The sequence below is a fragment of the Myodes glareolus genome, chromosome 1 (assembly GCF_982192425.1).
Source record: "Myodes glareolus chromosome 1, mMyoGla1.1, whole genome shotgun sequence".
Classification (NCBI taxonomy): domain Eukaryota; kingdom Metazoa; phylum Chordata; class Mammalia; order Rodentia; family Cricetidae; genus Myodes; species Myodes glareolus.
The window spans coordinates 17,795,964-17,823,488 of record NC_142026.1 but is presented as its reverse complement, the minus strand read 5'-3'; the positions used below and the strand labels follow the sequence as shown (position 1 = coordinate 17,823,488).

The 27,525-nt window shown below is 51.6% G+C and overlaps 2 protein-coding genes across 7 annotated transcripts in view; both read right to left on the bottom strand.

The window, feature by feature from the left end:
* Speg (striated muscle enriched protein kinase) overlaps window positions 1-8,756 on the bottom strand; it is a 57,811-nt gene extending 49,055 nt beyond the window's left edge. The window contains exons 1-3 of one of the 6 annotated variants that reach the window (XM_087904634.1): window positions 2,070-2,146; window positions 1,061-1,103; window positions 128-162 (exon numbers count right to left, since the gene is read on the bottom strand). Coding sequence is in view for 5 of the 6 variants with exons in the window: in XM_087904649.1 (XP_087760775.1) it covers window positions 128-157; window positions 8,236-8,629 (424 nt within the window). In the remaining variant the exon portion in view is untranslated. The other 5 variants (XM_087904631.1, XM_087904649.1, XM_087904632.1 and 2 more) reach the window with 5 other exon arrangements.
* Window positions 8,757-15,850: 7,094 nt separating this feature from the next.
* Des (desmin) lies at window positions 15,851-23,196 on the bottom strand. Its single transcript, XM_048459211.3, has 9 exons — window positions 22,521-23,196; window positions 21,329-21,389; window positions 21,135-21,230; window positions 20,848-21,009; window positions 20,553-20,678; window positions 19,899-20,119; window positions 18,275-18,318; window positions 16,766-16,848; window positions 15,851-16,569 (listed from the first exon to the last, which is right to left on the bottom strand). Exons 1-9 carry the CDS (start codon window positions 23,093-23,095, stop codon window positions 16,528-16,530), a joined length of 1,410 nt encoding a protein of 469 aa, XP_048315168.1. The 5' UTR covers window positions 23,096-23,196; the 3' UTR covers window positions 15,851-16,527.
* Between the last annotated feature and the right edge of the window lie 4,329 nt (window positions 23,197-27,525).

The following is a 27,525-nucleotide window of genomic DNA, read 5'->3' as shown; positions in this document are numbered from 1 at the left end:
AGGACCAGGCTGTCCTGAACCCCAAACCAAACAGAAGGCATCAGGGTGCAACTGAGGCAGGGTGAGGAGAAGCCCAGGCTGGGTAGGGAAAGGGAGTGAGGGGCTAGGGCAGCAGTCAGCTTCCTACCGTAACTTTGCTTTCTGCAGGAGCGGAAAACTTCGCTTCCATAGGAGCAGCAGGAGAGAGATGTGGACAGACAGTTATCAGAGTGTTTGTGGGATGGGGCATGGAAGGCAGGCAAAACATAGAGAGTAGAAGGGCCCCTGGTGCCCAGGGATACCAGAGATGTTCTGGAGGATGGGGAGGGGAGGGAGACTCCCAGAATGTACCAACACTGGGGAGCCATATGCTTAGATGGTCATCTCAAATGCCCAGTGATTCTGGTACCCTCAGCACTTACTGGTTCTCTCTCTCTCTCTCTATCTATCTATCTATCTATCTATCTATCTATCTATCTCTCTTTCACACACACACACACACACACACACACACACACAAACACACACATATTGGTGCACAGCCACAGTCTCAGGTCTGTCTCCCTAATGCTAGAAGTCAAGCCCATCTTCTATTACAGTGTTTACACGGTACTTTGGCCCTTCCTTATGAATGCATTCCCATCTGTCTTCACTGTGTTGAGACAATTATCTTCCCCAGGAACTTCTCTACTACTGAATGGCCCTCAAAAAAAATGCTATGGCTAAGTTAGGAGCAAAGATCCCAGAGCCTATCATATTCCGTGCCTCAGTTTCCCTTTGGGTACCATAACAAACAGGGGCCATGCAATCGATGCCAGGACACGGCAATGTATGCCTCTCACTTTGTCCCCACAGATGGACAACAGAGAGCCAAGGCCCATGGTGAGTGTGCGAGGGAGCCCCTTCCCAAATACTAATGGCCTTTCTCAGCAGCAGAGAATACTGGTCTTTCTTGGGGATGGATAGATGGGGAGGGGGTTCCACATCTCATGGGCTATCTTCAGGGCTGTGGTGCCTCATGAAGGGGCATGGACCAAGAGGAGAAGTGGGCATGGGCTACAGCAACCCGAAGTCCACGCACCATGGGTAAGTCGGCCAAAGGCCCGGCGGGAATGGCCGGTTTTCTGAAAGAGAAAAGCCAGAAGGAGCAGTTGAGGGGGAGGCTTGTCCCTGAGTCCATATATCTCTCGTCCCAATCTACTATTATCAAACAAGAACTCATACTGGGGGTCAAGGCAAAGAGACCAGAGCCTTTAGGTTGCTCTAGTCATAATGGCTCAGTTCTCCTTCCTCTAGGCTATCCAGCTCGGCTTTGGGGAGGAGCCAGAGAAGAAAGGCTAGGGAACAACAGGGTTGTGGAGCAAACCCAAGTACTTCCGAAGGGCTAGAGCCTGTGAGCCTGGGGTCAAAGCAGCATGGCCAGTGATACAGAGGAGAAGAGGAAATCCGCCCTACTCAGGGAAGAGGGAGTGGGGGCGCTAGAACGAATAGAGATGGAGGGCCGAGGACACAGATTCCTGCTGCGGGGAAGGGCAGATACCTGGGATAGGTGTCAAGCAGGCAGAGTAGGGGCTGGGAAAGGAAAAGGTTTCTCAAAGGCCAGCACCTCGCTAATGCAGGAAGGAGGCCCCAGTACACAGAGGACAGGAGAGAGCTTGGGGAAATTTAGTGAGCTCAGCGCGGATCCATTAGCTTTGCTTTCAGGATCTCCGGAATACCAAAGGCTGCCGAGTAGGGGGCCCAGGAAAAGCTGGGCAGGGACTGAGGCCAGGGTTGGATGTGGGTGAGACAGCAAAGAAGCCAGTGGGTGCTGCGTGGTGAGACTGTAACCGGGGCCTCCAGGGGTCGAGGGGCTTGGGGTGATGGGGGCTTCTGTCCTTCAGCACGGGGAGGGGCCTGAGCTCTCCAGTCGCTGGCCAGCATCCCCCCCCACCCCATGTGCCCGGCCCGTCGCCCTCCGCAGGGCTGGGGTGGGGCCAGCGCCACTCCAGCGCCCCCTCCCCTAGGCCCAGCCGCGGTGACCCGCCCTCCCTCGGGGCGCCCAGCCCTTCCTGCCCCCTCCCGGCGCCGCCCGCCCCCGGAGCCCTCACCTGGAAACGCTTCTTCACCCACAGCTTCTTCATGGCGGGGGAGGGGGCCGGGCCGGCGGCCGGGCGAGGAGGGGACAGGCGGGGGCGGGGCGGAGTCGGAGGCGGGGCCGGGGGCGAGCTGGGGAGCGGGCCGGAGCCGGCGCGGGTGGCGGAAGGAGCCGCCGGGCCTCGGGAGCTGGGGTGGGGGTAAGAGGAAGGCGGCTGCGCCCAGAGCCCGCCCCTCCTCCTCCAGCCTGGGCCCTACCTGGCGACCCTTCCCTTTCCAGCCCTTCTACCCACCCTGGGGCAGCACTTGCCTGCTTTCCAGCTCTCCCACGGAACACCTCCCAACTCTGATAGCCAGTACCCCAACCCCACATCTGCCTTTCGGGCCCTGGGCACATGGGGAAACTGAGGCACAGAAAAGAGTGCAGTAGCCTCTAGTTCAGGCCACTTTCGTTGGCAGCGACAGGCGGCCTCCTCGCCGCATCCCCTTTCCTCCAGCAGGCAGGCTATGGAAGGTCAGCAGCATCTTCGCTAGCGTACTCCGCAAACATGCGCACACGCACAGTGTCAGACAGCACCAACATCTCACCTCAGAGCACAGCGCCGGGTGGGGGCGCCTTGGTCATGCTCAGCACAAAGGTCCTTGGGTTGGGGATGCGTGCTGACTTGGACCCAGGCTCCTCAGGACGGTAAAAGGGGGGGGGGCTTTTCCTTCTTTGACTTGAATTTCTGAATGCTCCTTGTACTGTCCCCTCCCGTCCATCTTCACAACACACACACATGCACACACACACACACACACACACACACACACACACACGGCACGAGCTAAGGTGCTAATAATCAAAGTCAACTCATATTCCCACAAATGAGCTACTCACAAGATTTTTGGTGTGTTCCACCCACTGCCCCCCTTATTCATCACCATGAACACAAACTGCGTCTAAACGAAGTTCTGCCTTCCTTTCCTAATAATTTCATTAGCATTTGCCAAGTACCCAGCACTTTACAAACTTCAGTTCATTAAAAACAACTCCAGGAGCCTAGAACTCTTAGGAGTATTCCCATCCCCATTGAACTGACGCGGCTGAGACTAAGAGAACTGGTATCACTCCAGGGCTCCTCATCCCAGAATGCACCGGTGTGGTGCCAGTCCCAGTTATGAGTACAGTACTAATTATTAACACTTACTGCCTTCTTGGTCAGCACTAGGCATTATGCTGAGGACTTTGTGTGAGTAATTTATTTAATTCCCTATAAGGAGGAAGATCGAGGTACAAAGCAATCACTTGTCCCAGGATGCGCGGTGAATAAATTGGGGGAGCCTGGATTCTCTGACTAGGTTATTGACCATTATGTCATAAAGAACCACATGCTGGTTCGTTCGTGTGTCTCCTGACCCTATTGCTTTAAAACCTTGGCACTGAAATAAATACAGAAACAGACCCAATGAATTTGGTTTGGTTTAGGGCGAGACAACACACTCACATTCAACTGCTCACTACAGTACCTCCCTCATTTTCTGTTTCTATCTGACTCTTGTAGTTGTTTACATTTGAGATCCTATTATTATTATTATTATTATTATTATTATTATTATTATTATTATTTTGTTTTGAGACAGGGTCTCACTTTATAGCCCTGGCAGGCCTGGAGTTTATTATGCAGACCAGGCTGGCCTCAAATTCAGTCTCTCATATGCTGGGATTAAAGGTATGTACCATCCTACCTGGAGGGCTTAACATCCGCCTTCTACCTTCTGGCTGCATACAGGTGTCCTAGTTTCTCAGCTAGGTGGCTAATGGTACTCATGGAGACACATGTGTAAAAATGTGCACTGAGAAGGCATTGCCCACACTAGTTCCAGCCAGAGGACCCTGGCCACCCCCAAATACACCATCTCACAGCTGGAGGAGCTGAGTGGACAGAGGGGGGTAACATGAACCCTTGTTCCCCAGGAAAATCCGAGGGGCTGGCACATTCCATAGCAAAAATAACCAATGGGCAGCGGGCGTGAGTGATGGGACAGCTGGGCTTGAAGAACGACTGGCAGGATTTTGTGTCCCTGCCCTGAGTCTACAGCAACCTGAAGGACTGGCCTGGGAGGCATGGCTCGCAGCAAGAGCGCCCCCCCACCAGTCCATTTATTGTTTTTATCATGACAGAGCATCTGTGCTCCTCTGCCGCTTTCTGATTTCAGCCCTGCCAGCATTCCCCTTAGCTGGAAAATCTCTAAAAGATCCTGCCTGCCCTGGTCTCCAGGCAGACCTTCCTCCGAGCGACACACACTAGTCTTTTTACCTCCACCTTTCTTTCCTGCCTGTGTTCAGCTCCTCTCTTTCCCTTCCTCTAATCTCACCTACTCTGTAACTCTCCTCCTCTACAGGGGGTGGTGCCTCATATTGTCTGTCTTTTGGTCACAGCTTTTGGTTCTCCCCCGCCCCCCCCCCCACCGCCTCAAAATGGTAGACAACTGGTACACAGTAGACGGAAGTGAATCGCAGGTGAGCAAAGGTAAGGAACGGTAGGGAACAGGTGGTGAATCTACAGTGGCTTCCATCCAGCCTTTCCTTCCTCTCTGTCCTGCCCCAGCTCGTTCCCAAGAAACTGTTGGAGAAGTGACTATCTATCCCCTATTCTGCCCAGATCTTCAGGGAAGACTTGTTCTGCCCAGGAAAAGTGAAGGAGGCTTCTCAGCTCCTCTCTTTTCCCTCCCAGGGTTCCTCTGTGTTCCACTGTGGCCCCTCCTCCTTTTTCTGATTGGCACTTACTGTGCTGTGCACACATGGATGGTGACATTCTTTTCCCATTTCCAATTCCACAGTAGTTTCTCGTGGCTCTTTAATACAGACAGTCCAGGTCCAGGTGGGAAAGATGTTAACTACAGGCCAGTCCTTCCTGGAGGCTTGGTTCTACTGCATTCCTCTCCTTCCCTGGCCTAACCTGTCACTCTTTCCAACTAACTCGAACCTCCCCCTTCCATGCTTTCAAGTATTCAGGATGGTTCTTTGTCATCTGCTGACCACTGGCCTTTCTGATTAGTACCAGTCTGCAGATCCTCACTATAAAGCTTCAACTAACACATACCAGCTCCCCCTGACTGCCTCTTCTCTCAGTTGCTCTGTACCCCCTGCCCTGCAGTGCGAGAAGGCCTCCTCTCAAGCCACACATGCCCCATGATCTGAGGGCACCACTTAACTTGTTCTGGTCACTTGCCGTGTAAGGATGGGGGTCAGAGGCTTCCAAGAGAATGTGTTAGAGGCAGGCTGGAGAGGGAGTGGGAACTGATAGAGGTAGGCGTGGAGAGAAGCTCTTCACTTGGTCTTCACCTTCCTTTCTGTGGACAGGCAACGAGGACCAGACTCAGAGACCCAGCATTCCAGGCCTAACCCTGATACCTCACTCACTACCATTGAACCTTGGGTAAACTGGAATCCGGCTGTCTTGTATGTTAATAAAGTCCAAATAATAATAATAAGGGAGTTTGGAAGATTAAATAATTAAATGAGATAGCACCCCTTAATACACGTTAAGGATTTTACCAGCATCCCGAATTTCCACCACTTTTCTCCCTTATTTCCACCCTAACACCCTGCAACACCCAAACCCTTTGCCTTTACTGTCTTACAAAACTCCCACCCTGTGGCAGACTTGCCAAGACCCTTCCATCCTGAACTAACACCCCAAGCTTCTGGAGTGCCAGGAGCCGTCAGATCACCCTGTCTCACCCAGCCAGAAAGCCATCATGGCCAGGAAGCAGCTCCTCCCTTCTCTAGCCAGGTCCTTGCTTGGCTTCCTCAAGTTCCTTGAATGTTAGTGCTGTCAATTCCAAATAAGAGCGTTTTCTACGATGTCTGAGTGATGCCAAGCTGCTGGCTCAGCTCGCCTGAACCACGAGCTGTCACTGAGCAGGGATGCGAGGGACGGGCAACAGAAGGAGAAGAAGCCAGACTTGTCTAGTTTACCCTCCAGCATCACCAAAGCCACCCTCCCCCGGCAGAACCGTTTGGCCACCTTGGGTCTGTGTGTGTATCTGGGCATGCTCTCAAAGGGGACATGCTTCAGTTCAGTCCCCTCTTCCCATCTACTGTGAAGGTCAGAGGCTTTAAAGCCAGCCCCACATCACTCAAGGCCTTTCTTCATGCCAAGCCCTTCACCCCTGCTGTCCATCAAGATGGCCCCAGCCAGGAGACTGGACCCCTGTATCTAGGTATGTTCAGTCTGGGTTTATCTCTGCCTAGTGCACCACCCTGATTCAAAAGCAGCCAGGAAACAGCCCTGCTGGGGGTTGGAGGTAGCTTTCATCTTCACAGGAGACAGACCCGGCCAACCAATTAGTAGCCAACTCTAAGACACTGAACAATCTCGCTCCTTCTTTCTCCTTCCCTCCCTCCATCCTTCCCTTCCCCAGAACTTAAGTAGTAGAAAGGCCCCAAGATCATGAAGACTGAACAGGATGCTCAGTCCTGACATGTCGTCACCAGACCTGGCCTCAGGCAGACCTCCCTCCTCTCTGGTCCACACTGGTCTTCACAGTACCAGGAAGCATTTGGAACGGCAGTTCTCTGTAGACCTGTCCAGCATCTAACGAGCATTATGACCGCCATTCTCTTCCTCTCTCTTTCCTTCTCCCGACCTCATCTCTCTTCCCTTCCAGTTGCATTCTTACAAATTTATCTACCCTAATCTTTGTTTTTTTTTTAAAAAAAGATTTATTTATTACATATACAGTGTTCTGCTTGCATGTATACTTGCAGGCCAGAAGAGGGCACCAGATCTCATTACAGATGGTTGTGAGCCACCATGTGGTTGCTGGGAATTGAACTCAGGACCTCTGGAAGAGAGGTCAGTGCTCTTAACCTCCAAGCCATCTCTCCAGCCCGTACCTTAATCTTTGAATTATAGTCTGTTGTTTTCAACTTCTTTTACTCCAGATTATGGGTAAATAGAAACTATAAGAATCTATTCTTTCAGCTCAGAAATCTTTCAGAATGCGTTCCGGCGCCCAGGCCCACCCACGTTAAGGAAATCTGTACTGGCAGTTTCTAGGCCAATTGGAAGCCACCCTTGGCCACCTACAAGCCAGACCACAATTGGACTCTAGGAAATGGACCCTTATCATGGAGTAGAATGAGATGCCCCTTAGCAAACGACCGGAACAGTGACACCTCCCCTTTACCCCCAGCCCTTTGCATCTCTCCCAAATGAAACCTACTCCTCTATTTTTGAAAAATTCCATTTTCCAAATCTTGCTGGCCCATGTGGTTCAGAAACTGAAAAGGGGGACATCCCAAAATTGACCCAAGGACTATCAGCCTGGCCTGGCACCTCCACCAGCTACAACAGGACCACGCTGCAAGACTGAGGCTCCTGCCCCTCCCCTTCCACTTCAATACATCAGCCTAGAACTCTGCCTTCCGAAGAGCAAGGGCACCAGTCATGAGCGTGTCCTCCGGAGGCTCACCTGGGCACCTCGGCAGATGTGTCCCACAGGCTTTCAGTGCCATCTCCATCCACCCTCATCTTGTGTATCTGTATTAACACTGCCAGAGTCTGGAGCCTCCCACAACTCACAAGAGATGCGCATACACACACGTGGATTCTCAAGCAACCACTTCCTATGTCTAGCTTCTGCTGAAACCCAGGACCCTGTTCATACACATTTGATCCCTTCCACCTTGCCTGGTCCTGACCACACTATCCTTGTCCCAGCGTTGATCTTCAAGAGAGAAGGTCTGGCCAGCCTCCTCCCATGTGGCCCTGGCCAGCCTCCTCCCATGCGGCCCTGAGCAGGGGAACTGGCCCTTTCAGAGGAATACACATATCCATGAGGGGCTGGTCACCTGGTCTCAAGCCTGTCATTGGAGCTGAAGACAGCTATTCTCCCCAAGACGTTTCTCTCTACTAGATTAGAAGAGTTTTGGTACTATCATCCAAGAGGTCTGTGTGGGTCTCAGGTTAAGCCAACGGAACTGCTGACCCTTGACCTCTGACCTTCATGCGAGAAGTGTCTCTACCTTGTCACACTTTCCCTGTTGATCTGCCCTTCAGAGTGAGCACAGCTGAGAAAACTGGGCACCTGGAAAGGTGGCGAGGGACTGCAACCTGCATCGCGTGGCCTGGGCAGCCGTCTCACCCCTGTGCCCCCAGCCCTGCCCGGCAGGCCCCACCTCTGCATTACCTCTGACCTCCAGCACTGTGAGCACGGCCTCGCAGGAGGCCTGGCCCCGCTCATTCTGGGCGCTGCAGCTGTACACGCCGGCGTCCTGTGGCCCGCAGCTCCGTAGCCACAGGCAGCTGGGCTCTGGGGCCGGTGTGGGCAAGAGCTGCCCATCCCGGAACCAGCTGAGGCTAGGCTCGGGTGTCCCGCTCACTACCACCCGCAGCCGTACATCATTGCCCGCACACACCGCCGCGTTCTTCAGGGGCCGCAGGAAGACCGGCGCCCCGGCCCCTGCCCCGGTGGAGAGGACCCTTCTGCCGGCCCCCACCTTGGCTCTCTTCGGGGGCACCCCGGGGCTGGGAGGTGCCCTCGTGCCGGCGTCCTCGCCTCGCGTGCCCCGGCTTTTCTGCATGTCCTCTGTGAGCTGGACTAGGGGGTCTGGGGACGCTAGAACTGGTTGGCCAGGAGGACGCCCCGGGGGGTATAGTGCCTTAGGAGATGGGTCCTGTGGGGCCGGTGGCCGGCCTTCCTGCTGCCTGCCCGCCTTCGGCCTGTGCTACCCAGAAGGTCACCAGGGCCGCCCGCGGTTGCGCCTCGGGGACTATTTTTAGGCCCCCCGGCTCGGGTTGCGAATGAGCAGTGGAGGGAGGGGGCAGCAGAGGAGGGGACTTGGACTCCCTGTGGCTCCTTCTCTCTCTCCCAGTGCCCCCATCGCCAGCGCTGGCCTAAAAGAATCTCCTCCCCCCACAGTATGTCTGCCCCCCTCCCCCCAGCCTGCGTGAGCAGGGGAGTTGAGTTACCCCTGGGTTCAGGCCCACTTCCTTTCTTCAGCCCCAGCGACCCAGCCTCACTAGGCTGCTGGAGAGGAAGAGGAAAGGTCCAGAGGAGATGTCTGAGATGTTCACGGAGGGACAGGCCCCAGTGGAGTGAGCAGAGGGACTAGTGGGCTCTCCCAGCACCTCCATTACAGCTGGTAAGCACCAAGACCCAGACACTGGAGTTCCGGTGGACTTTTGGCTCCTACTTTGTCCTGCACTGACTACCACCACCACCCACCTTCACCGGCCAGGTCCCTAGGGATCCTTTCACAAGGATCTGCTCTCACCTGTAGAAGCGGTAGTGAGCTAGGACTGCAACCAGCAGCAAACAGCAGCGAGGGCAGTGGAGACCGCGGGACAGCATGAGGAGAATGGGGTAGAAGAGGGGTTTGGAGGGCTTACTGTGTGGATGAGGGCAAAAGCTTTGATCATTAAGGACTCCATTCGGTAGGCAGGAAGCGCTGTGACTGACTGCAAGCTGTAGTAGATGATTCCTTTGTCCAAACTTGTGAAGGTTTGATACCGGCATATCCGGCATATGCACAGCCAACACACACACACACACACACACACACACACACACACACACACACACACATACACATACACACACATACACGAAGAGACAGGTGCCCAGGCCACTAGACCCAGGTTGCAGTCCCTCGCCATCTTCCCAGGTACCCAGTTTTCTCGGCTGTACCCACTCTGAAGGGCACATCAACCGGGAAGGGCAGGAAACGTGTCAAGGCAGAGAGAGGCTTCCCACATGGAGGTCAGAGGTCAAGGGCTAGCAGTTAGTGGGTCTAGCCTGAGACCCACACAGACCTTTTGGACAATAGTGTAGAAGCTCTTCTAGTCCAGGAAAGAGAAACCCCCTGGGGAGACACAAATATAAACAAGAGTGCGTATAAAACCGGTAGATCTGATAAGGTGGATGGATATACCACACCACTGACACTCTCCTGGTATTCATACAGGATGTCACCACTGGAATTACCCAAGTGAAGTGTCCACAGGAGCTTTCTGTGTTATTTCTGAAAGCAGCATATTAATTTACATTTCAAAACAGCAACAAAAAAATTTAAGATATAGGATCTGGGGAGAACCTCAATATTAGAGGGCTTGCATAGAATTTCCGAGACCCTCAGTTCCACCTGCAGTCACACACACACACACACACACACACACACACACACATCCCTTTAGAGATTCAGACCTGATTTTGAGCTCTAAAGGGATGAACCCTGGAAAGAGTTGAAAACCAGGGTCGTTCAGAGATGGGGGAAAGCATTCTTGACTTGTTGGTTGGGTAAATAAACCATCTTCTAAATGAAACTGAAGTCAAAGTGTGCATGTGCGCAGGCGTGTGTGTGCAGAGGGGGCGGGCATGTATGTGTGCAATGGTGCTTGTGAGCGTGAGCATGCATTCCCAGGCGCACGGTACAGAAGAAACAATTTAAACGCTGAATTATGTCCATAAAGATTAAGAGCCTTAGGGAATGACTTTTCATGTAGTTCGCATACATTAAAGCTGGCTCTTTGTGATGTGCAGTTCCCTGGGTTTTGACAAATGCATGAAATTGTGTATTTGCTACTCCAGGAACATACAAAGCAGTCCATCACCCTAAATATTCACATGTGCATCCTCTTTGTCGTCAGCCACACCCTGTCTACCAGTCCCCGGCAACCTCCAATGATGAATTGAATTCTACAGTGTAAGTTGAATTCTAAAAAGGTTTTTAAAAATATGGGAGAAGGCATAATACACAGAACAAAGGAATAGACGATGTTTCAGTTTGTTTTTAAGCTTGCAGTCAGCAGAGGAGAATGGCTCAGTGGTAAAGTGCTTATTGTGTGAGCAGGAGGGTGGGTGATCAGGGCTCCAGCAGCCATGTAGAATCCAGGTACAGCGACATGTATCTCTACCTTAGTGTTAAAGGGGAGAGACAGGTTGATCCTAGGGACTCACAAGCCAACCAGTCAACCTACCTGAATTAGGATGTTCCAGATTCAGACAGAGAACCTATCTTAAAGTGTAAGGTGAAAAGCAATAGAGAAGACACTCCAACATGTGCATGCACACATGGTGGTACACCTACATGCCACACCTTCCACACACATACACAAAACCCACCACCCAAAGCCATTTAGCTAACACCATGCCTCACCATAGGGAATGCAGCAGATGATTCACTTACGTCTTTAAACCTCAGTTTCCTCATCTATGCGTGGGGGTGGCCAAACTTTGGGTGTATTTGCTCCTCCAGCAAACATTTCTTGAGTTCTTCCTATGAGGTTGGCACCATTCCATTGGCCCAGAACGTGCAGTGGACAAAACAGATAAAGATGCCAGTCCTTGGGGTTGCGTGTATTGGAGAAGACAGACATTTGACAACAGAGCAACAGAGACAGCGTAGAGACTGAGGAGAGAAATACTGTGTAGATGACTCAGCACAGAGTGGGGATACAAATGCGGTGGAGGTGTGCCTTAAAATGGGGTGGTTGGAGTGCCTGCATTGGTACATGCCTGCAGTTCGAGCATTTTGAAGGTTTAGGCAGGAAGATGGGAATTCCAGATCAGTCATGGCTATACAATGAAGGCCTGTCTCAAAAATAAATAAAATAAAATAATATAGGGTAATTGGATTCACCTCCACAGCAACAGTGGAATCAGCCTTGAAAGAATGAGGAAAGGAAGGGTGCCGTGCAGGGTCATTTCAGCCCATGTGGATGTACCTGGATGATTCTGGACAGGGCCAGAAGACCAGCAAGACTGGAGGAAATGAATACAGAGTCAGGGTAAAATGGATCATGTAGCTTGGAAAGGCCAGATGATCTAGCATCTTGTGGGTCATGGTGCTTTTATTCCCAACAAAATGGGAAGGCATCTCTGGGTTTTGAGGGGAAGAATTACACGATCTGACCTATGTTGTGATGGTATTAAATTATATTAAATATTAAAATGAATATTAACTATTTAAAAGGCCCTGGCACAGAGCCTGGAACATGGCTTGTAGTCTGACTTCTGTGTCCACTCTGAGGTATCCCTTGACTTGCTCTCAAGGGTCTATGGGTCTGGGTAGAGAAGACTCAGGCCCCTGCTGGTCGCTGGCGCCCTCTCCTGGACCAGGCTGGCCCAGCTAAGACAATTGGAAAAGGTCAGGCTGCGGTCAGGCCAGTTGCTCAAGATCGCTGGCTGTAAGGTGTTTGTCTGTTCCTCCGAATGAGCCCCATAGCACCCTGTATCCTGGCGCCAGGCTGGGTGTGCCCGCTGCCAGATTCCCCTGCCTTCTCATCACAAGTCTTTGGTGTCATGGAAAGAAAGCTGGGCTCCAGAGGCCCTTTCTCCCTCTGCTACAGATGGCTGTGTGACCTTGGTGGATAATGCCACCTCTCTGGGCCAAGGAACGTTTCATCTAAGTTGTTTCTGCTTGCTGTTTTTGTTTGTTTGTTTTGAGAGGTCAACCTGGAACTTGTTATGTAGAACAGTCAGGTCTTAAACTCAAAATGGTGTTCCTCAACCTCCCCAGTGCTAGGAACAGTTGTGCTTGGCTCCTCTGAGTGGTTTTTAAAATCTTGTTTTGTTGCTTTGCGTTTTTGATTTTGCTTTTTTTTTTTTTTAGATTTTATTTATTTTGTTTACATATAAGAGTGCTTGTGAATATCTATGTACCATGTGTACGCAGTACCTACAGAGGCTGGAAGAAGGAATCAGATCCTCTGAGACTAGAGTTACAGGTGCTTGTAAGCTGCCTTATGGGTGCCGGGAAGAGAATCCAATCCTGGTCCCCTAGAAGAGCAGCCAGTGTTCTCATCTGCCGAGACATCTCTCCAGCCCCATCCTCCAAGTCTTAATGACTTACTATGTGCTCATGGAGTGAGGGGAAATCTCAGTAAATGTCCACTGAATCGGTGAAAAAGTGACTGTCACCAGCCCTTCCTAGTGAATATTTAATATAGAGAAAAGTAAATAAATGTGCCCAGTGGGTATTCATTCAAGAAGCATTGAAATATTTAATGAGTAGCTACTGTGTACCAAGTACTCTTTGGGGTGCATGGGACATAGTAGTGAATAAAACAGGCAAAAGGTGTCCCTGGGCTGCTGACATTTTTAGGTGTTGTATCAAAGATCACTGATTCATTTGCATATGTGCCCTGGTGAGCTGAGTAGAGGGGACGGAGGGGGGAAAGGAGTGACCTCAGAGGGCAGGGCTGGAGTTCAGCCAGAGTGGACAGATGGGATAGGAGAGTGCCCACTGGGATCTAGCTGTCTCTACAGTCCTTTCTGCTCTCCTCCTCGGAGGGAATTGGAACTAGCCTGAGCCTGGCCTTCAGGCTACAAGAAGCCTCTGAAAGTCAGTCTGTTCCCTTCTTGGTGCACAGTCTTGTACAACGCTCCACAGCGTCTCCAGGAACAGGGGGAGGTTTTGCCATGGAAGCAACTGGGGTGAGGTGCGCTGAAGACCTGGCTCCAGGTACATGACCATGCGCGACGTGGACCTTCTAGGGTTTGTTTGCCCCATTCTCTCTCCGTCACTGCTCGCTCATGGGAACAGGCTCAGAAAAGCTCTACTCAGAATGTACGTACCCTTTGGGTGTGGGCGGCAGGATTGGCCTCCTGTCTGAGGACAGGCAAAAGTAGTTACAGGAGGCAGGTGTGTGAAGGAAAGGCGTCCCTTCGGAGCATCCTCCATAGAGGGGTCTCTAGAGAACGGCCACAAATGATGGGGTAGGATGAGCCGAGAAGGGGGATTCCTACATGAGGAAGACTGAGGTCTGATTGAGTCTGGGACCCCAGTGCCCCCCACCCTAAGGACCAGAGTGTTATTTTAGGATAGTGAGTCAGCCCCCAACCCCGACCTATGTATCCTTTTGCCCTGTGTGGAACAGAGGAGTGCACTGCATTCCCTCGGGTGAAGGAAAGGCCATGAGGCTCTAGAAATTTCTTCCAGAGGGCCACTGCAGCCTCATCCACCAAGGCCAGGCCCTCAGCCCAGACATTCTCCAGGGAAGTCAGCACACATTTGCGTTTCCAAGACAGACAGCTCCTTGTTTATGCTTGCTGCTCTATCCGCCCCGCCCCGTAAAGACACTGAATGTCATCCTAGTCCTTGTACTCTGGGAGGCTGATTCCATGAGAGCATGTGGGAGACGGAAGTGACCAGGTGGCAGAGGTGGCACTCGGGGTGGATCCTCCAAATGGGCCTGCTTCAGGAAAGTGGGGAACTGGTAAAACAAGGGTATATCCAAAAGGAGAAGACAACACTCCCCGAAAGGATTTGGGAAGTTTTGAGAAAACTCCTTCAGAATGACTGGTAGGGACTTTAAGGCTAAAGCCTCACTGGTTTATTCACCTGAGACCTGTACGTGTTCATTCTTTGGCTTTCTGTACTCTTCCCTCTCCTTTAAAGGGCAGTCGCTCAGGTATGGGAGGAGCGTCAGGTCTCAGGGCTTATGTTCCTTAAATCTCTCACTGACCTGAAATATGTTTTAGGGAGAAGTGGAAGAAAGACCACCTTCATTCCCTGCCCCCAGACCTTTGGACTACTCAACTATCTCTAAATTATTAAGTCTTCCCTCATAGATTGAAATGCCTCCCTAAACACACACATACATACGTATGTGAAGCTTGTTTTGTTACATTAACGTCTTCTACAGTACCTTTTCATTAGTGAAACTTTCTAAATCAGCGGTTCTCAACCTGTGGGTCATGACCCCTTTGATATCCTGTGTATCTGATGTTTTCATTATGATTCACAGCAGTAACTAACTTACAGTTACAAAGTAGCAACAAAGAAATTTTATGGTTGGGGGTCACCACAACATGAGGAGCTGTATTAGAGGTCTCAGCACTAGGAAGGCTCAGTTATCACAGCCTCATAATACTTACACGTGTTTTATTTTAGTTTCTCCTCTTTCTTTCTTTCTTTCTTTCTTTCTTTCTTTCTTTCTTTCTTTCTTTCTTTCTTCCTTCCTTCCTTCCTTCCTTCCTTTCTTTCTTTCTTACTCCTATACACCCCTCTCACTTTTCCCAACTCTCTCAAATCTTCCTTTTGTTTGTTCTCGGGTGTTGTTGTTTGGATTTGTTTTTGTTTTTTACACAAGGGACTCACTAGGTAGCTCAGGTTGGCCTTGAACCTGAGGCCTTCAAGCCTCTGCCTCTTGAGGAGTACCTCCTCTAGGAGTACAGGCAGCACACCTCCCCTGGCTCCCTTTGGTATTTTAATTTAGACTGCATTCCACTGGAATTGCATATGGATGAAGGATGGGCTGACATTTTCTCAGAGTGTTCAGCCTTCTTATCCAAGTAAAAATTCTGTCTGCTCTCTTTTGAACATTGTTATTTTTGCCTGGACTGGGCTCTGTGCATTAAAGAGCCTTAGAAAGGGTTAAGTAGCACTTGAGAGACTGAAGCAAAAAGATCAAGAGTTTAAAGTCAAACCTTGGGTACAGAGGGAGTTTGGGGCCAGTCTGGGCTGTATGAGATAGTGTTGTCTCTTTGGGGAAAAGGACTTGGGAGCCTTGGGAGCATTCTTCACAACCAATCTGTGGGAGAGAGCTGTCCCCATCCCTACCTTCACCCAGATGTCCGGATGACCTGAAGATAGGGCAGGAGGCTTCAGGAGGAGGCACTGTGACTTTTCAACAGAAGCCCCTTATCTCACCTCCCTTATACTACCATAGACTGCAGCGCTGGAAGGCCCACAGGGCAGTCTAGGTGGGCAAGAGGGTGACACAGTCCATCTCAGGGTAATGGGGGTGTGGCAGGGTCCAGGGCCCCCAAGAGACTCATCAGGCAAGACAGCAGGAGTGCGTAGGTTTGTGCTTGGCTCTTTATTGTTTCTGTCCAGGGCCCCTGCAGTGGGAGTGGCTGGTGCGGGAGGTGGGACCCCCCCACCAGCCTGAGCCCACTCTCTGCCTCTCTCTTCTTTCCCCTCTAGCTCCTCACCCATCTGCTCTCCTTCTGTATCTCCTGCTCCCACATCCAGCACCTTCGGGTTCCCTCTTACAGCCCCAGCTCTTCTAGGCCCATCCTGGGCTGGGATGGGAGAGAGAGGGGCCACTGGGACATTTTTCAGCCCCCCCTCTCTCCGTCTCAGCTGAGAAGGCTTCGCTCTGTCTCTGACCCAGGCTGGGGGTCGAATGTGGGGATGTCCGTAAAGCTCCGTCCTGATCCTGCAGATCCCAACCCCCTCTCTGGTACCCTCTCCAAAGCCAAAGGCTAGAGGCTGAGGTTACGAGGGTGGGAAGGAAAGGGCCATGACTCGAGTTGGGTTCTATCTGAAGAGCCAGGATTGACAACTGCCGACAGCCAGGACTCCTGGTAAGGTCTGCAGAGGTGCCTGTGTTTCCTGGGCAGCAGGAAGAGGGGGTGATCAGTGAGGAGGGGGTCAGAGGCTGTGAGTGGAGGAGAGTGAATGGGTGTGGCATCCGGGAGTGGAAGAGGCTGGTTTCAGGAGGCAGTGAAGATGGGGCCAGGACAGTGTCCGGCTTAGAGCACCTCGTGTTGTTGCTGTGTGGCCTCGCTGACGACCTAAGCGGGTAGAGAAGTCCAGTCCGTCCATTGCTGCCTAGGAGAAGCCTCAGCCCCATTTACTGCATCCCAAGGCAGCAGGACCTTCTCACCCCATTCAGGGTAGGGAATCAGTCACCCAGCTGGTGAAAGACACCTGGCTGGCAGATACCCCCATCACTCCCACCAAGGACAAGGGGTCCAACGGATCACTCACCTCTCCATCTCGGGTCTCAATGGTCTTGATCATCACTGTCTTTTTAGTGTGGACTTCAGAACCCCTTTGCTCAGGGCTGGTTTCTGTAATAAACCCACCACACGCTCAGCCTGGCTAAGTTCATATCTAGGCTGCACTACGGATGGAACTCCACCCCGGCTGCATTGTTCTAGCTAATTTCCACCTTCCTCGTGGCAACCTGACTTCTTCAAGACCTGATCCTTGAACTCAGCACCCAACAGATGGTTCTGTAGAGCCTGGGCCATTGCTGCTGAAGACATGACTTCAAGAGCCAAAAGATGATGTTGAGAATGCTGGTGCAGGATGGCAGGGGACCCAAGGCCCAGACACAGTACACGTGTTCCCTAGCCCTCTTTATTCCCTCTCCGTCTCTGGATTTCCAGAAGAGTCCTGCATAAGTATATATCCTTGAACCCTCCTCTAAGGCAGAGAGCCCAGAGCCAAGGCCTGTGGACCCATTGGAGGAACTTAGAGGCTTCAGTTCTTCTTCTCTGTTTGATGTCTTAATGCAAAAGCTGATCACCGACTGACTGTGCTGATCCACTGGCCCTACTGTGCCTCAGTTTCCTCTCTGGGAAACAGCAGCCATGATGCCTCCCTTAGTAGCTCAGGGCTACTGATTTGCAGCAGAAGTGATTTTATATGCAAAATGCATACTCGGTAACTGAATAAACAACTAAGTGAAAAGAGAAGTCTGGGTTTCATAGTGGGGGTCACATTTAGTTCCCTGGTGTGGGGAGTTTGGCGCTCGTGAATCCCTTAGCAAGCAAGTAGCCTGTAATGAACGTTTGACTCGATGGAGCACAGCATGTATTTTTCCTGATGGAAATGAACATCGAAGATGTAAAAGGTTTGATCTAGGAAAGCAGAGGCTGCCAAGATCTCCGACTCCCTTTCCTAATGTATCATTAGTGAGCGCTTTTCTGCTCTCCGGGGTTGGGAAGCCACTCGATCTGCATATTACTAATGTCAGAATGGCAGAATGCCCTCAAAGCTCGTTCCCTTCATTGTTTGGCTTGGCTAAAATTTGGCTTCCTCTTTTCAACCGTGCATCCAACGTCTTGCTCCCCGCAAACAAGGCACTCAACAAACAGCCAGAGAATGGCGTGCCAAGTGCTCTCTGGCAGCATGCCAGACCAATCATGAGCGAGGGGTACCTTCCTGCCCAGAGAGTGGGATGCTCCTATTGCCAGGGGAACACCCCTACAGCTTCCAGAGTTTGCTATTCAGAACACATCCTGATTCTTAAGACCCAATAATCCAGAAGGTAGAGGGAATGCAGTCAGCACAGTAGGACACAGAAACCAACACCCCCATCTCCCTACCCACACTTCCCCACCCCCACCTTGGTGCCGCATCCACAGCCCTCTTTCTCTTTCATGCCTGATCTCCTCCAGGGTTCCATTCTTCTCTTCTAGAAGGCTTGGGCTACCCAAGCTGAATCCCTGGCCCCTGCAGTCCCACCTCTAACAACCAGCACACACTCACCTCGGAAGTTGAGAGCAGAGAAGGTCTGGATAGGAAGGTTAATCCTGAAAAGAGAGAGAGCGTGTCCCCAAAGGGTTAAGGACACTCAAATCTCTCCCTGAAATCACCATTTCTAGCTGTCCAACTCCCCCCCAGCCCAATACTCTCACTACCCACAATGCACAGATCAAGAACTAACTCTAGCTGTCCACAAATTGCCCTTTCTAGAAAGATCACGCATTCTAATCCTGACCTTGGGCACGACACCAAGGTGCCTAACCCCACTGTACCCTCCAGGTCCCCAGGACCTCCTTGCTCCTGGCACTAGAGGAGGCATGGACGGCAGCTGTGACACTCGCTTTGTGTCCACCCTCTAGGCGGTCCAGATCCGGGAGTGGGCCATCCATGCCCAGGCTAGAAAAGGGCATCTGGCCCCAGCTACCTTAAAAGGTCATCCATGCTGTGTTAGATGTAGATGTCATTCTACAAAACTCAGGGACTGCTTATGTAACTGGGTTGGTTAAGGGCTTGCTTAGCATGCACTAAGCTGTGGTTCGATCCCCGTGCCATATAAACCAGGCATGCTGGCACAGCCTGTTCAAGTCCCAGCATTAAGGAAAAGGAGACAAGAGGAAGGTAGTCCAAGGATGACCTTGAACTACATAGCAAGTTTGAGGCCAGCCTGAGCTACCTTCAGTCCTTCTCAAAAGAAAGAAACAAATAAAAACCTTAAATTTCCTATTAAAAAAAAAAATTCTCAGCCTGGCAGTGGTGGCGCATGCCTTTAATCCCAGCACTCGGGAGGCAGAGGCAGGAGGATCTCTGTGAGTTTGAGGCCAGCCTGGTCTACAAGAGCTAGTTCCAGGACAGGCTCCAAAGCCACAGAGAAACCCCGTCTCGAAAAACAAAAAAACAAAACAAAGCAAAAAAAAAAAATTCTCCTAGTAAGTCCATACATAAGCATGGCTGCCACACTTTTATGAGTATTGATGATAACATTTCTTGGCTTAATGGATCTGTCTGAAATTGATGTTAACTTACATACAATGAAATAGGCAAACTTTTAGGGTACATCTAGAGAGTTTTGAGAAGCGTCTAGCTCCATGTAACTGCCAGTCAAATCCAAATTCACAGTCTTTCTGTCTGTCTCCCAGAAGACTCTCTTAGCCTCTTGTTGGTCACGTCTGGAGCTCGGGTGGGATGCTCCGAGCACATCATCTGTGTCTTTTCCTTTGTGTGTGTGTGCTTGCGTGTGCGCTCCCTTTAGCCTCCTCTCTCAAAGGCCTTTCACGTTCAAGGCTTCCTGCCTCATTTCTGTTTGTCTCTCGCAGACCCCTCCCTTTCCTTCCTCACCATTTCCCACTCGCTTTCATCTCTCCCTAGACTGGCAGTAATATTTTATTACTGATTGCTGAATATGATTTTATGCTGCGGGTTCTTAATCCTAAAGGTAGATAAGGGAATACTTACATTTCTCTTTTTATAAAATGCTGTTAATTACATCTCGCTTTACCCAGGTGGCCCTGGTTAATTTTCTGTGATGGGCAGAATAGTGGCCTTGCGTGTAGAACTGTTTCTAGGTCTTGTTGAGATCACCTATGATGAACCGGGCTCCCAGCATCCTACCCTGCACCTAAATCCTCACCGGCTCTCCTCGCCCTCCAGCAGCTTCCGGTAGGTGGCTATCTCCACATCCAAGGCCATCTTCACATTGAGCAGGTCTTGGTACTCCCGCAGGTGGCGAGCCATCTCATCCTTCAGGTGCCGGATCTCCTCCTCCAGGCGTGTGATGTTATCCTGATAGCCACTGGCCTCGCTGGCAAAGCGATCCTCCAGCTCCCTCATCTGCCTCATCAGAGAGTCGTTCTGCAGGGGGTGAGGGGGCCCAAGTCAGGAATAGGTAGGTCCGGAGCATATCTAGGAAGAAGGGCGCTAGAGAATGGGGGTGGGAAGAGACCCAGTGTTGGAGCTCGGAAGCAACTCCACACAATCGTGGCCAGGCAGAAGAATCGTCAAAGGCTTCTTTTTTAGCCATGGAGCCCTGAGCTCTAGAGAAGTCTTAAGAGGCCATCTAATAAGGAGCATCTATAGTAGTCCTCCAACCCTACACAAGGAGACTCCCCAGGAGTCCTCTGATTCTTTATAAGATGGGTGATAGGAATCCACCCACCTGCCTTTACCTCTCTGTACACTTGAGGAGATGGAGGCCCCAGAGGGGCTCAAAGTGTCACAGAGCAAGGGTGTGGAACTAAGCTGTGAAAGAAAGAGGCCGAGCCTGTGGGAATGGGGAGGGACTCACGGTGCCCTTGAGGGCATCAATCTCGCAGGTGTAGGACTGGATCTGGTGTCGGTACTCCATCATCTCCTGCTTGGCCTGGCGCAGCGCATCATTGTTCTTATTGGCTGCCTGGGTCAGGTCAGAAACCTGAGGGCAGAGAAAGGGGCGGGGCTCTGAGGTGGAGAGGAACGGGATGCAGTGTGGGCGAGGGCGTATGGAAATTCCAGGCTCGCCCTACTCCACGGTGCAGGGGCAGGAAGCATCTCCTCACACGGAGGTAGAGGATGTACCAGGGTCCCCAGGCCAGATCACCGACCTTGGACTTGTACCACTCCTCGGCTTCAGAGATGTTCTTAGCCGCAATGGTTTCGTACTGAGCCCGGATGTCCCTGAGGGCTGCTGTGAGGTCTGGCTTGGACATGTCCATCTCCACCTGGACCTGCTGCTCCTGAAGCTGGGCCTGAAGCTCACGGATCTCCTGCAGGACACAGCTTGACCGTCAGTCTCCTTCCCGACCCTCCCAAAGCACCCTCACACCTCCATGTCAGAGTCCGCCCCATTGTCCGGCTGCTTTTGCCATCACCCAAGGGCCATGGTACTTACCTCTTCGTGCACTTTCTTAAGGAATGCGATCTCCTCGTTGAGTGATTCAATTCTGCGCTCTAGGTCGATGCGAGCTAGAGTGGCTGCGTCTACATCCTGGATAAGGGAAGCAACGATGTTAGGGCCTGGAACAGCTCAAGTGGAGCCAGGGCGGAGAAAAGAGAGATGGCTGCTGGGGGCCAGAGAAGGCTCACCGCTCGGAAGGCAGCCAAGTTGTTCTCCGCTTCTTCTCTCAGCTGGATTTCCTCCTGTAGCCTAGGGAGGACACACACACAGGCAAATAGTGAGGGACAGAGCCATCAATAGAAACCACTGACTAGGGACCTAGCAGGGAGCCAGCTCAGGACACAGGGACAAGCACTGGTTGCTGGGTAGAAACAAGAGGCCCAAGAAGAAAAAAAAAAAGTAGAGGCCCCGCCCATGGTGGGGGCAGGAAGTAGCTCAGTCTCAGCCCCGCAGCCACACCCTTGAAGTCTATGTCCCAAATAGATTGACCTCCCTGGGGTTAGGAACTGTGTTTTATTTTATCCAACTCTGTGTTCTCAGGCCTAGCCTGACCCATGTAACTGCTAAATAAATGCTTGTGACTTTGAGGGCAAGAAGTTGACTTTGCTCAGTTGGGTAAACAGAAGCAGGACCGTAAATATACAAAGCCTATTTTGCTTTTCGATTTTTTAAAAATTGTCTAAAACAAGCCTTGCTACATAAGCCCAGTTGGCTTGGTACTTGCTCTGTACCCCAGTTTGCCTAAAACTCATAGCAATCCTCCAGATCATCCTCCCAAGCGCTGGAATTACGGGGGTGTGCCCCCATATCGGAACCGCTCAGCCTTTTCTTATTGGATCACGGTGGAAATGGGCTGGTCTTCTTGAGTTTAAAAGGGCCACAGGCCTTACCCGCCGTCCCCTTTACTCAAGCCTATTCGTTTACCTAGTGCAATAGCACAGCCTCAGCTAGGCCCGGCGGCCAAGCTCCCCACCTCACTCCTTCCTAGGGCCTTATCACTGAGCTGAAAGTTACAGTCTGAGTTCCCTCTACCTGCCCTTCCCAGGTCACCCAGCTTTCCAGCTCCTACCAGTCTCTTCTCCCTCTGACCAGGCGCTGGCTGGCCCTCTACCTCGCCCCTGTTAGTGGTCATCACAATACCACCAGTGCAATAAGCCTCCCAAGGGCCACCATTTCTTCTACCTCCCCAAGAAAACTACTCCAGTGTTACATAGAAGGAGCTATAGAAAGATCCGGGGTCCAGCTCTTGGTAGTGAATACCGGGGAATGACCTTCTCCAAGCATAGGGTGAGGAGGGTCCCAGGCTCCCGGAAGGGGTGCCTAGTTCCCTGCAGGGGGATGGGGTGAAAGGGAAAGATCTGGAAGGCGCTGGGCCCTCACTTGGCCTTGAGCCTCTGCAGGTCGTCGATCAGGTTGTCACGCTCCACGTCGACGCGGGCGCGCTGGTTGGTGAGCACTTCCACCTGGCGCCGCAGCTCACGCATCTCCTCCTCGTAGAGCTCCGCGACGCGAGTCGGCTCGCGGCCCTTGAGCCGGTTGACCTCGGCGGCGAGCGCGGCATTCTGTTGCTCCAAGAAGCGTACTTTCTCGATGTAGTTGGCGAAGCGGTCATTGAGCTCTTGCAGCTCCACCTTCTCGTTGGTGCGTGTGGCCAGGAACTCCTGGTTCACTGCGTCGGCCAGCGAGAAGTCCAGCAGCTCGCCCGCGCCATAGGATGGAGCGCGGGTGGTCCCCAGCCGGCTGGCCCGCAGAGACCCCAGGCCCCCGGCCCCGCCCGACGTGCGCGACACCTGGTACACGCGGGATGTCACTGAGCTCGAGGAGCCCTTGGTGCCGAAGCCTGCTCGAGGAAAAACGGGAGAGCTCAGCGGGGAGCCGAGCGAGAAGCTCGGGGCTCCACCGAAGGTGCGGCGGTAGGAGGACACTCGCTGGCTGGACGAATAGGCCTGGCTCATGGTGGCGGCGTGGACGAGGCTGGGCAGACGCACGGAGGAGGCAGCGGGCAGGCAGCCGGCTGGAGAGTGAATATGAAGATGGGAGACAGGGCCCCTTAGCCGTCCGCACTATTTGTAGCCCTCCTGACATCACCCCCCCCCCCGCTGCCCCTCCCCTGACAGCTGCAGGATCCCTCTGTCCTGCCAGGAAAGGGCGGCCTCAAGCGAGGGGGCGGGGAGGCCAGCTCCCCTGCAAGAGGCCTGCGCCCCTGAGCCGCCCCAAGAGGACAGAAGACAGGCAGGCCTGCTGGGTTTCACAGGGTAGCTAGCTGACAGGAGATCCTAGGCTGGACTCTTTTTACATTTGGAAACCTACCTTATTGGGGGAAAGCTGGCTAGAGATCTTCATTTGTTTGAGGCCTCCTATTTTCTCCAAGAAGAGATTTTTAGGTCGTTGAAATGGGACAAGAAGAAATTCTGAAGTAATTTATTTCCAAAAGTTGCTAGAAGACGCTGAGGTTTCCAACCACTGGGGGTAAAGGCCAGACAGGAGTCTACTAGCCCATCAAGGGATTTCTAGGCAGGCCTGGGGGTGGGGGGCACAAAAGAGTTACCCTGGCCAGTGTCTCTGACTGCTTATGCATACTACTGACGCCTGAACTCTAGATCGGAATCTCAGTTTCCCTCTGGAGGAGTGTAGGCCTCCTGTTTCCCTCAAGTTTATAACCAGCAAGATAATTTTCAGAAAGAGTCTGATGGCTGTGTCCGATTGTACGTAGTCACACCACTCCCCTGCATTGCCTTCGCCTGACTCCTGCAGCCCCTGTCTCCCTCACCCCCTTCTCTGATTCATCCCCCTACCCACCCACACCCACTCACACCAGGGGCTTGTGTTTTGTCAGGAGCCAGCACGTCAACCCAGCCGTCTCCCTGGCAGCAACAGCTGCCAAGGAGAAATACCAGAGCTGGTAGTGACAGAGGGGGATGAATGCATGGGCTCGGAAGCAAGGTACCAGGAGAGGGGTTCTGGGTGGGGGGCAGGTACCTGAGGAGATATAGATCCAAGGAAGACAGGGGAGGGGTGACAAGCTTCTATTACTCCACAACCCCAACAGAGATGAAGCCCTCAAGTGGGTTTGCGCTTCCCCCTCCACTCAGCCCAGGGCAGTCACTGGCTCCTAAGGACATCTACATTTCTCCAGGCACATTTCTGTGGCTCTTCACCTTCCCTGCCCTCTATAGGTCTCTCTTAGGACTGAGCCTTCTGGAATGCAAACTCCAGAAATAGAGCCCGAGATTAGTAGCCCATAGCTTTAAGCCTAGAGACAGAGCACTGGATTAGGAGCTACAGTCCTGCCCAGGACTGGTAAGAAAGAGTTGCTAGACAGCATGTCCTTTACCTCCCTAATCCCAGTGTCCTTAGTCATAGGGTGGGGACAAGCAGTCTTGCAGGATTGCACGATGGTCATTTGAACAGGCCCAGGAAACAATAAAACTCACAACAATAACAACAACAATGCCTTATATGTACTGGTCCCTGCTGGGAACACCGCGCCGGGGATCCCCCAGGTCGCCAATAAGCTCAGGAAGCAGGAACTGGTGTCAGTCCCAGTTTTGTAGCTTAGCGCAGTGAGGCTCTGCCTAGACTCTCGTCCCAGACTGGATGTAACTACAGCAGGGGAACTGTGAAGGACTTGCTTTTTGTAGCCTTTCACATGGAGCATTTAAACATCTAATTTTTATCCCCGAGACGAGGTTACGAGGTGGATAAGGAGTTCCAGATATTCTTATCCAACCTTCAAGTCGGTGCAAGCTGTTATGTTCTAGTTATTTTGGGGTCCCACCTCCCAAGCTAGATTGTGTGCTTCGGGAGGATTTCAGAGGCTGTATGGATCCTTAACACATCCCAGGCCGTACCTTCAATTGCCACGGTCACTTAACATGGTCTGCAAGCTTTCCTGCCCTTTCCCTCACGTTGAGGACCCTGCACCTCTTCTCTCCAGCCCAAAGCACAGCAATGTGACTCTGACCCCAGCCAGTCCTGTCATTGCATCTCCTAAGAGGGAGAATTGGCTCAAGGGGTATGGAGCCGGAACAGGGTCAATCAAAGATCTCCTTCGTGATTTATGAATGGAATGGGTTTTTCCTAAACTGGCTTCTTGTGGTGGCCTTGTTTCCCGCCCTGTGCTAGGGTGGGGAGCTGTCTACATGCTGGTCTTAGCAAGCTGGGGAGGAGAAGCTGCTGACCTAGGTGTAGTTGTCCGTACCGAGCGCGCTCAGCTTGGATCAATAAACTCCTTTTTCTACTAAAGGGCCTTGAGGTTGGCTTCAGTCATCCACAGCCCAAAGAAACGAATATGTAGGGCACTGGCATTCATTTCTGCGATGCGCCTGAAAGGCCATTGCTGGGGCTTTGTGAACCATCCCTAGAACACATAAGGGAACTGGCTCTCCAACCAGCTCTAGGCCCCTTCGTTTCTTAGTGAAATGAGGCAGAAAACTAACAAATAAATTGCATCATCCCTCGTCAAAATCAACAACTACCAGACTTGGCTTCAAACCAGTTGGGACTTCTTCCAAATTGCAGTTCTGCTCCTGAGGGTCTGCTGCCGTGGAGGGCAGTGAAGTAACACCCTGGGGCCTGGAAGGCAGGCGAAAGAGAAACACTACAAATCACACAGTGCCACTGGAGCAAGACCTTGGCCTCTTGAGGGGGCCATTGAGAAGTGGACCCACTAAAAATAATCATTATCTTCCTGGCTGGGCAATGTACATGGTCAAAACGCAAGGTATACAAGGGCTTAGCGAGAAGTTACTGCCTCTTATTTTTCAACAGTTAATCATGCTACCCCGCCCCCACCCATGAGTCACACAACCAAATTTTAGATGGTGGCTGTTGTCCTAGAGCAAATATATATATATATATATATATATATATATATATATATATATATATATATATATGTGACCTTTTAATTCTTTCTTTTTCTTTTTGCAGCCCAGACTGGTTTCCAACTCAAGATTTTCCTGCTTTTAACCTCCAGAGAACTGGGGTTACAGGTGTGTGCCACCACACTGTAGTGATAATTTGTTGGTGTTTTAACAAAGCTTGCCTGAAGATCAGAGTGCAGAGCCAGGGAGTGGTGGCATACACCTTTAACCCCAGGATGTGGGAGACAGAGGCAGAGGGATCTCTGTTAGTTCAAGGCCACCCTGGGCTACACGAGATTGAATCTGCGTCAAAGAGAAACGGAGCTCACCACAAAGGTGGTCCCAGCATTTGGGATCCCACACCTTCAGTTCCGGCACTAGGGAGGTGGAGATAGGAGTGATAAGGCTGGGTGGAGAGGGGTCTATAAGGCGAGAGGAGACAGGAGCTCAGTGAAGTCTGAGGTTTGGGGGAGACAGATGGATTCTGGAGATGCAGTCCAAGGACAAGATGACCCCTTTGGTCTGAGGTGAAAGAACTCTCTAGTGGCTGACCTCTCTGCTTCTCAGATCTTCAGCATTAACCCCTGTATCTGACTCGGTTTTTGTTATTAAGACCAACTAGAATTTGCTGTACCACACCTGGCTTTTTCCCTTTTTAAAATATTTCACAGGCCGTTCTGAGTCAAGCTGCTTCCAGCTGAGTCAGCTGTGTTAAACACTAGTTTAAACACAGGGGTCTTAGTGTCCTGTTTTAGCGCCCTAACAACAGTCATGTTTTATTATTATAAAATATATGTGGCATAAAATTCACCTTGATTTGTTTGCTGGAGACAGGCTCTGCCGTGTAACCCTTGGTAGCCTAAGCCTTGATCATGTAGATGAACCTGACCTTAAACTTGCCTCGATCCTGCTGCTCTGCCACCCCGTATTGGGATTATAGGGCTGTGCCACTGTGCCCGGCCATTGTCACCGTTTCTAGGAGAGTCAGCAGCAGCAGGTCCGTGCTCAGTCTTGTGAAGCCATCACCGTCGTGACCATCCTTAAAATTGTTTTTATTTTCCCAAACTGAAACTCCACACCCATTTAGCAATAATGCCCCGCCTATCTCTCCTTCCTACCCTTGATAAAACTGGTCAAAGCCAATCATGGTGGCCCATGCCTTTAATCCCAGCACTCGGGAGGCAGAGGCAGGTGGATCTCTGTGAGTTCAAAGCCAACTTAGTCTACACAGTGAGTTCCAGGACAGTCAAATGACATAAAGAAACCTTGTCTCGAAAAACTAAACCAACGATAACAACGAAACTGTCAAAAAGTAAACTGAGGCACGAATCTTGGGAAAAGATTATTATTTTTAATGTAGCTGGATGTTTTGCTGGTATGTATGTCTGCACACCATGAGGATGGGGTGTCCAAGGTCAGAAGAAGGCGTAGGATCCCCTGGGACTGGATGGTTGTGAGCTGCAATGTGGATGTTGGGAATCTAACCCAGGTCCTCCAGAAGAGCACCCAGAGCTCTTGAC